At 42.8% G+C, this 9,300-nt stretch overlaps 2 protein-coding genes across 2 annotated transcripts in view; one reads left to right on the forward strand and one right to left on the reverse strand.

Moving 5' to 3' along the window:
• Nucleotides 1-5,047, reverse strand: part of flvcr1 (FLVCR heme transporter 1) — a 10,283-nt gene extending 5,236 nt beyond the window's left edge. The window contains exons 1-4 of the mRNA XM_034899362.1: nucleotides 3,883-5,047; nucleotides 2,877-3,021; nucleotides 1,310-1,450; nucleotides 831-898 (exon numbers count right to left, since the gene is read on the reverse strand). Of these exons, the coding sequence (XP_034755253.1) occupies nucleotides 831-898; nucleotides 1,310-1,450; nucleotides 2,877-3,021; nucleotides 3,883-4,596 (1,068 nt within the window). The 5' untranslated portion in view covers nucleotides 4,597-5,047. The remainder of the gene's footprint in view (nucleotides 1-830; nucleotides 899-1,309; nucleotides 1,451-2,876; nucleotides 3,022-3,882) is intronic.
• A 2,807-nt stretch (nucleotides 5,048-7,854) lies between these two features.
• Nucleotides 7,855-9,219, forward strand: LOC117961045 (spermatogenesis-associated protein 45-like). Its single transcript, XM_034899415.1, has 2 exons — nucleotides 7,855-8,289; nucleotides 8,907-9,219. Exons 1-2 carry the CDS (start codon nucleotides 8,046-8,048, stop codon nucleotides 8,924-8,926), a joined length of 264 nt encoding a protein of 87 aa, XP_034755306.1. The 5' UTR covers nucleotides 7,855-8,045; the 3' UTR covers nucleotides 8,927-9,219.
• Nucleotides 9,220-9,300: the final 81 nt, after the last annotated feature.

Below are 9,300 nucleotides of genomic sequence, written 5' to 3' on the forward strand. Positions count from 1 at the left end.
TGTGTGTGTGTGTGTGTATGTGTGTATGTGTGTATGTGTGTGTGTCAGAGAGAGAAAGATAGAGAGAAGGCAGTGTTTTAGAGTGACTGAATCAGTCTTTCTCTCCATTGTTTGGCTTCTTGTGTGTGTGTGTGTGTGTGAGTGTGTGTGTGTGTGCGCACACAACAAAGTGTGTTATGGTGGGCAGCAGGCATGCGTGAACACAGCTAATGAACTCAGACAATAAGCTCATGTCTAACCAAAGCCATCAGAAGTGTCTTTGTTATTTTTTCTCCCAATGCCTCTTTCTCTCTCTCTCTCTCTCTCTCATTGTCTGTCTTTCCAGGTTTCATCCACCTGTTTTCCTGTACATTTTAAACATGAATGGGAAAACCAGAATAAAGTTGTTGCAAAGTAATTTCACGTGCATTCTGTCATCTCCTTTTGAGGTCTTCTGTTAATAACGGGGGTGTTGTTAAAGTGGAAAACTGAGGCTCGAGGTTTACCTTCTGCAGAAGATGAAGATCTGCACCAAATGTCATTCTAGTCCATCTCGTATAGCTGTCAAGCTGACAAACCAACCCTTGCGACCAAGTCACAGGCTACAATCATTCCTAAAGCTTCTCCTGCTGTGTGAAGCAGTTAAAGAGCTTTGTAATGCCATAAAGATGATGTCCTAGTCAGAGATAGAAATAACATCAAAGTTGTAAAGAGTGCCGTCCTTTAAAACTCCGGGGTAAGAAGACAGGCGTCAGGCCAAATCAGAGATTAAAGAGTTGGTTTTCATTCCTTCATTAACTCCCAGCTGCTTGTGTGTGTGTGTGTGTGTGTGTGTGTGTGTGTGTTTTTACCTCGTAGTAGGACATGATCATCTGGTTGAGAAGTGTGGAGACAGAGTAGAAGGAGCCAGTCATTATACCTGCAAGCAAACAGACACAAAAGCTGTGTTTCATTAGTAGTTCCACTTCCTCTGGTTCACTTTGTTTCGACATTTTATAGACCAAACAGCTAATGGATTCATTAATCTACAGATTAATCGACAATGAAAATAGTTGTAAGTTGCAGCCCTACCCGCAAGTACAACGATCTAAGGCCTGGTGGCCTTTCAACCTACCACGCAGACAGCCTCAGTTCTCAGTGCTAGTGTGATTTGTACGGGTTTTTAAAAGGCTTTTAAAATGATGTTGTTTTTTTTAAATACACTCTGGTACATTATTTACATTCAAAGTACAACAAAAATCCCAGTGTGAAGTGTTTTTTTTTATTGTGAATTAAACAATAAAAAAAACACCAGAAGGTTCCCGCTGATCTGGTGCTGTTTCACACTTACCGTAGCTGACGAGGAGGAGGAGGAATGCTTTATTCTTCATCAGGTTGAAGATGGACTGTTTGTAGGAGTAATCTTCAGAAAGGGAGCTCGGGAGGACAGCCTGCGAGTGACTGGGAGGGAGGAGAGGACGGTCCTTAATCACTGCAGAACACACACAGACAGCTTGGGTTAGCTTCCTCAGCCTCTCATTTGTCAACCAGAGACATAAATACATAAATACAAAGACCGTAAATAACACAATGTATGAAAACAGGGATCCTCTAAATGAGCCATGGGGGCTTTTTATTATGCCCGATTTAAACAACAAGCCGTCCAAACTATACAATACTATAGGTTGTTTCTTTCTACCTTCTAGTAGAGGGGCGTCAAACTCATTTTCACTAAGGGCCACACTGGAAATGACAATCACAATAAGGGCCAGACATGTTGAGTGTATTGACATGCTTTTATGTAACAAAAAAAGTCAATTGACTTTGTTTTATTGCATGTCTCATATAGCTTTCTCCCATACAGTTTGGTTGACTTAAAAACCCTAAAAAAAGTCAGCAAGAAAGTTTCTCAGCCATCGTAGAATTAGGCAAGTCAGGAAAAACAACCATTACACTTTAAAGAGCAGCTCCAACCCGGCCGACTCACAAATTAAATGGTTAATCCAATGGACGTCCTGTCTACTTTTATAATACTCACATTTACTTTATCCCTGTGTAGTTCAGCAATGAGGGTAACACTGACTCTACCTTTTTCAGCTTTTGAATGGCCGGTTAAAACCACAGCCAGAGTCAACATCGCATGTTTGCATATCTGCTGTAGTTCACAGCGAGAGTGTGGTTTCACCCTTTCCAACACAAACTCCACCCTTTTTCTCCAAAACAAAGTGCAGTGTTACATACTGTACACACAAGTGTAACCCTTCACTACAGGTCTTTCCTTAACCTAAACCTGATCCTATTCCTTTTTTAATCTTTAACTCAAAGTGCTAATCCTGCTCAAAATCCTTAACTGGTCATTTACAGATTTAAGGAGCAGCAAAATGTCCACTGTGGAGGATTTCTGGAATACTTCCATCTTTGTGAGGTAATCTGGTCCTGAGAAGGACACACACACCCACACACTCTGACACCCACACCCACAATTCCTCTAGTCCTGTCACATGACTTTGTGGTAACTGTACGACAAATCCCCGGCAACTTAAACAGATGGTGACCAGGGAGGTGACGATGCATCGTGAATCGGTTAAGAATCAATTCAAATGTGTAAAGGATTACAACGGTTTCAAAAGAAGAAGAAAAAGAAGAGCGATGCAATTTTTAAACGGCCTAGGGCGTAATCTACTTTTAATAAAACTTAACAATAACATTTCTTTTTATAGTTATTATTTTTTTGATGTGGGTTTTAACATTTCTAATAATTTATTATCTTATATTTACTTTTTGCCATTTATGATAAGATTCAATTTCAGTGTCACTTTTGAAATGGGGGTTGGGTTAGTAGAGTGTATTGTTAAATCCCTAATATGTATGCAAGGCAGTGTGTGTGTGTGTGTGTGTGTGTGTGTGTGTGTGTTTACCTATAACAGCGAGGATGAAGAGGAAGGTGGAGACAGCGGCGGTGCCGTAGAACATGATGCTGATGTTGTGACCCGTGAGTTCAACATCGTCGGCCGTGTTGGGAACCAGAACTGGAGGTAACAGGAAGCCTATGGCGGTTCCCAACTAGGGATGAGAGACATAGAAAGAGGGGGAGAGAGAGAGAGAGAGAGAGAGAGAGAAAATATTGTTTACTAAGATGTTATACAGTGTGTTGTCATCTTATACATTTAAATTATTTGGTTGTTGAAAACATATTTGTGTGTGATTCTTTTTTATTGTTTTCAAATTCCAAAAGCGATATTTTAATGTATGCCTTTTTGTTTTCAATGACTGTCATGTTAGTCCTGTAAGTAAACATTAACTGGTGCATTATCACTAAATATTTGAGGGTTGCTTCTTGCTTGTACAATATACAGCAGAAGTTCTCTGAGAATCTCTTTTATAGCCAAGCAAAACTAATTCCCCTAACCTAACTCATGTCCAATGGGAAATTTACCCAACACGGGACCTTGTGAATTGGGAGGGGGGGGGGGGGTGGTGAGCAGAGCTGATTAAGTAGCATGGGCTGTATCGACCTTGGTTTGTTGTATTTTGGTGCACAGCCTGTGCCCACAGTGTTTGATTGGCGTTCGTGACCCCTGTGTTGTCTCCCCAGACCGGGCTTTTTCACCGTGTACTGCTATCTTAATAACATCATATTTTTTTATTTCTATTTTTAATTAGTAAGCTGGCTGTCAAGTAATTAACCTGTCAACCTAAACGCAGGCTACGTAGTATAAGTTATATACATATTCTAGAGTAGGGTAGCCTACAAAACCTCAGAACTGTGAGTAAAGTATGGGTTACTTGAGTAAATGTAGCCTACGTTGTTACTTTCCCCAACTCTATTATCTTATATTCTATTGTATTGACTATTCCACTCACCAACAAACTGTAAAGTATAGCCTATCAATAATAGGCTCTGTTACACGCGCACACACTGACCTGGTTCCCCAGCACGGCCGTGGCGCACGCGGTGGAAACTTCCCCGGGTCCGAACCACACCGAGGCGACGCGGGAAGGCAGGCCGAGGATGAACACCTGCGCCACGGAGCAGACGACCTGCGCAGTGACGGTGACTCCGAACAGCTCGGGGCTCACGCTGGCGCACTTCAGCCAGGCGCCGATGCAGTTCAGGCCGGCGCCCAGCAGGGCCGTGAGCCGCAGACCCTTCCGGTCCAGCAGCCAGGTAGCCGGGAAGATAAGCGGAATGTAGACAACCATGTAGACGATGGAGAGCCAGTCCACCTTGTCGTTAGTCACCCCGTAGTACCGCGTGAACACATTGGCTATGATGCTATACTGGATCCACTGGAAGGCGTTCACCAAAGAATACATGCTAAAGACGAAGAGCACGGCGAACCTGCGCGGGTACAGTTTAGTCTCGAGCTTTGTCCCTTGCTTCTCCTCCGGCTCTCCTCCTCCACCGTTAGGCAGCATCGCCTCTCTCTCATCCGGCGGGACTTCCTTCTCCTGCTCCAGCGCCCTGCTGTCGGTGTCTGTCTCCCCAGCCCCGCCCGTCTTTACTGCGTCGTATGTCGGCTCCGCGCATCTCTCGGCGGCTCCCTCCAGCTCGGGAGTCTTCCTGCCGACCGTGATGTCGTCAGGTGCGCCGGTATCCGCGCGCAGATGCTCCTGCACGAGGTCGCCGGCCACCATAACGCCTGCTTGATGCTTTTCTTCGTGTCTTCCCCCCGCTGCTGTATTTTACGTCTAGATGTGACAACTAGGACCGAGACAGGAAGCGAGAAAACGCAGCACAGAGTGGTTTCCTCATTCGGTTAGGCGAGTCTTCTCGTGACGGAACACGGATGACTAGAATATGAACCAGACTCTGGCGAGATACACATCAAACCCACAGGCTTAAATACGCCATACTCATCAGAAAATGTCTGGTTTTTCTCCTTTATGTCTCCACTCAGCCACTCTAAACCAGCATGCTGCCAGTCTGCCTGACTTCCCTCTCTCTCTCTCTATCTCTTTCTCTCACCCTCTCTCTCTCTCTCACCCTTCTATGTCTCTCTCTCTATTGTTCAGCCGACGCTGACACACGTGCCCTTCCGATGCTAATGAGCCAATAGTAGAGCAGCAAGACGTAGCGACTATCTTTAGCCTACGGGTGTAAATGAAGAGCGATGTGGGAGGTGGGATACCATACCATGATGCAACAGCTTACACTACAAGTTAACTGTATATTGTACTTTGCATATTATATATATTGTACATTGCATATTATATATATTGTACACTGTATATTGCCTAGACTCCCTAGCTTAAACGTTTTGCTGTTTTCCCTTATGGATGTAATGTTGTGCTGTTAGGTCTTTTTAAATTCCATTGGTATCTAACGTCTTTGCTGCTTAATAATAATAATAATAATGTAAACTTGCAAGTATGAGGACTTGAACAGGCGAGTCTCCGGCTCCCAACCCCCTACTGACGGAGCTACTGTCAACCCTCATTGGTCTTATGTAGGCCTACACTTAAATATGTTTCATCTTAGTTTAAACTCATAAGAATTGACAGTTTATTGTTCTTTAAGACCTGATCAGCTAAATGCTGAAATGTAAACAATTCCATAAATAATTAAACAAATCCCTAAAAACGATAAATGTAAAAAAAAAACACGATGATGGCCCGTGATGGTGCTTCTTGGTCCTTATACGCCAATTAGTGTGTCCATGTGCTCAGGCCACTATCTGCTCTAATCCTAATCACCGGTTGACCCACCGGGACTGCAGCAGGTACAAGCTGCAGGACAAAGCCGTCCCCACAGGAAGTTCATTTTGTATACACAAATTTAAAATTTTCTTCAATAAATGTGGAATTTAGCACCACAAACTTGTCAGAGTAAGAAAAAGGCCAGTGTTAGTTAACCATGAAAATGCTGAAACATACATTCTATAATAGAGAATGTATTCTAGGTGTGTGTGCCCAGACCTGTGCTCTGTTAAAACCCTCTGAGCCCGAGACACTCGCCGACGAGTAAAAAAGCACCTCTGATTCATAGTTTAATAACTTTTCAAAGATACAAGCGATTGGCTTACCTCTGGTTGCGTTTAAATCCCGACACTTCCGCGATTACGGCGGTCTTGTCCGTGTCTTTCTAGCCTCTACAGGGGATCTTCTATCCAGCCTGGAACTTCAGCCTCTTTGGGCTTTAAATCCACACCGTCATATCCAAGATTGATCCACTTTATGTCCATAATTCATCGCGTTTTGGCCGATTTGTGCCGCTGGCGCCTGTGCTCTCGTCTCTCTCTCTCTCCTGTATTTCTTTTTTTTAATTTTTTTTTGTCAGGAAGTACATGCCCATATATGGGAGATAAATCACCCCTCTTGTATGTAAAGCCAGAGGGGACAAAAAGGCCTATAGATTCTATGAAAGGCCAAATTGTGCACTATTTAGACACACATTTGCCTGTATAGCATTGTTGTGGGTGTAATATTAATAAATATGACATTATTATGTTATTATTGGCATAAGTAAATGTCATGAGAGCAAAAGCGTCTTGACTTTCTTTGAAAAAATGCATGTATTTTGTCAACTGTATAAGTTATAATGATTATTTCTTCACAGTGTGATTCCCAAGACATATGAGAAGAGTTTTAGAAATGAAAATGGCTTATTAATTAACAATCTGTCTGTGATATCAATACATATCTAGAAGATTCTTGTTCCGTTTTATATATTTATTTATCTTTAAGGCCCTACAACCATTTTTTAAATGCAAGTGACCTCACTGCAACCCAAATATTCTAATAACCCAGTTTGTCCTAAAGAAATGATGATGTTCATATCTTGACTGTAGACCACAGGGTTGATGTTTTACAAGCTTTTTTATAAAATAAATCCAGACGGAAAATAAACTGTAAAAATGGCCTCAGGGCCCCCAGGGTTAAGGCTGACCTATATATGCCTCTGCGGGAGCTCCACACGGAGCTTTCTCCGCAGCCTACGTAAGTGGCCTGAAGTTTATACTGGTGCGTTGGTGCGTGCGTTGATCTCTTTAAGAGAACAGCAGGGCTGGCAAGTGTTTGTGACGAGCGTGTGGTAAAGCGAGTGAGAGTGTGACAACGAGTAGCAACTCTAGAGGCATAGGAACAAAGTGTCTCCCCTGTCCTTTCTGACCACTGTGGGGAACGTGTAGCTGGAAAAGTTGCGAGTATGCGTCTTGATAACACACCAATAATGGTATAAATATTTGAATAGCATCAGATGGCAGGCACTTGATATTAAGGAGTATTTACTCAGGTTGTAATAACTCAATTATAGGTACATTCCTGTTCTGAGGCTACAATAAGCTACTCTTCGCACTAGGAAGGTCTGTCATGTGTAGATATCTCAGGAGGATCAGATAACCTCTGACATCCCTGTTGCTTTCGTTTGAGAGGAGTCTCACTCTGTCTCTGTTTTCAGGTACCGAGGGAAATAATCATTTGCTCTCAGTGGCTTTTGTGATAAATCCTTTCATTTTGGCCAGCAATGTACACACATACACACACACACACATCATCACACAGCAACCACCTTTAAACAGGTAAAATGTTCACCTAAAAGAAACCGTATAATTTACTGTTAAAGTTAATCAGTTAATAAGTTAGTGTTGAAAACATCAAAAAAGTGACAGACGTTAAAAAAGGATAAAAAGTGTTGAAAAAGGGACAAAAATGTAAGAAAAAGTTCAAAACATTGATAAAAAGCGACAAAATAGTAATAGTCAAAACATTTATCAGGTTATTTATCAGTGACTTTAAGAACAGCAACAAGAGTGTGTGTGTGTGTGTGTGTGTGTGTGTGTGTGTGTGTGTGTGTGTGTGTGTGTGTGTGTGTGTGTGTGTGTGTGTGTGTGTGTGCGTGTTTGGGGGCACCTCAAAGCTCCAACTTTTGACAAGCCAGAAAGAACTTGTGGTTTGTGTTTTAAACTCTGGATGGAGTAACTCCTCTCTGCAAACATAAAAGATCTTTGGCGCTCTTCTCGAGGTTTCCCTTTGCCATGGAAACAGTAGGATAGTAAGTCACTACACCTTGGACGTTTGAGAACCACAGACTGTATAAACAACTTCATAACAAAAAAAACAGGCTACACCAAAAAGAAAAGCCCACAATGTCAGGACCTGAAGAGCAGCGCGCGCTGCTGGAGCTGAACCGACGGAGGGAGACTTGGTGTCAGGTGGAGCTGACGCCCGAGCAGGCCTGGGAGAGGACCCAGAGGAGGCATTACAGGGGTCACCTGCGGACCAGCCCGGTGCTCCTCAGCGCTCTGACCGCCGGGCCGCAGCGCAGGGCGGCCCGCAGCGAGCGCCCGCCCGCCCCCAGGCTCCCGGAGAGAAGGCACTTCGGAGAGAGCTGTGAGAAAGCTTGTTTTGGAGATTTAACTGAAATATCCCTGCACACGTAATGTCTCTTAGGGAAGTTACAGCGTGTGTGTTTTATAAAGTGAGTCAATTTATATAATTAATTTAAAAATACTGAGGGCCTGGAGGAAGTTGATGCTCAATATTAAAACTAGGCTACAACACCCCCACAGGGACAGATTTATACTAATACAGAGTTTTCATATTTGATAAGTGTAGTTTCTTAAAAGTACCAAAGCTATGATCTGATATTCGTCTAGTGCCATTATAGATATGATAACTGTATTTCTTTATGTGTAGAAAAACTGGAATGAAAGCTGCAAAGATGAATTAGTTGTCAACAATTAAATGAGTTTGCAACGTTTTTGTTCTCATTTTTTAATGAGAAAAAAAATAATTTCTCTGATTCAGGCTTCCTCAACGTGAACATGTTCTGGGTTCTTCTCTCCTCTGTGACAGTAAACTGAATATCTTTGAGATGTGGACATTTGAGGACTTTATCTTGGGCTTCGGGGAAAACTGATTGATATTTTCACCATTTTCAAACAGGTTATAGACTAAAAAATATGATGTAAATATGATGTCTGTAATGTCTCTTTGCTTCTCTCCAGATGAGTCCCAGCTGGTGTAGCCTGACGAGGACCCACAAGCTAAAACTACTGACTACTACTACTGACCATCACTTCAACTTTCAGGGTTTTATTTCCATAAACAGAGAACACAATACATCTTAATAAAATATTCCTGTATAGGTGTATTTATGTGTAACTTGAGTAACTGTTGGCCTATTTGTCCAAAACCTTGGTCCGGAGTAAAGTATCTTAACCAGTATAATAACAAATGACTAAATCTGTTTTCAGCCCTAGCTGTGCATTGAGCTAAATGCTAATAGAACATGCTAACACCCTATCAATTCTCTCTCAAGCTGAGACTAATGGGTTGGGGGGGGGGTTAGTGAGCAGAAGGGAAATGGGGGGGGGGGGGGGGGGGGGGGGGGGGGGGGGG

This window comes from Etheostoma cragini, chromosome 18 (assembly GCF_013103735.1).
Source record: "Etheostoma cragini isolate CJK2018 chromosome 18, CSU_Ecrag_1.0, whole genome shotgun sequence".
Classification (NCBI taxonomy): domain Eukaryota; kingdom Metazoa; phylum Chordata; class Actinopteri; order Perciformes; family Percidae; genus Etheostoma; species Etheostoma cragini.

Bases quoted from the DNA above. Each gene is read 5' to 3' on its own strand.
- LOC117961045 (XM_034899415.1), top strand. From the start codon at position 8,046: ATGTCAGGACCTGAAGAGCAGCGCGCGCTGCTGGAGCTGAACCGACGG. The intron at 8,290-8,906 runs GTGAGAAAGCTT...GCTTCTCTCCAG, and splicing joins AAGGCACTTCGGAGAGAGCT to ATGAGTCCCAGCTGGTGTAG.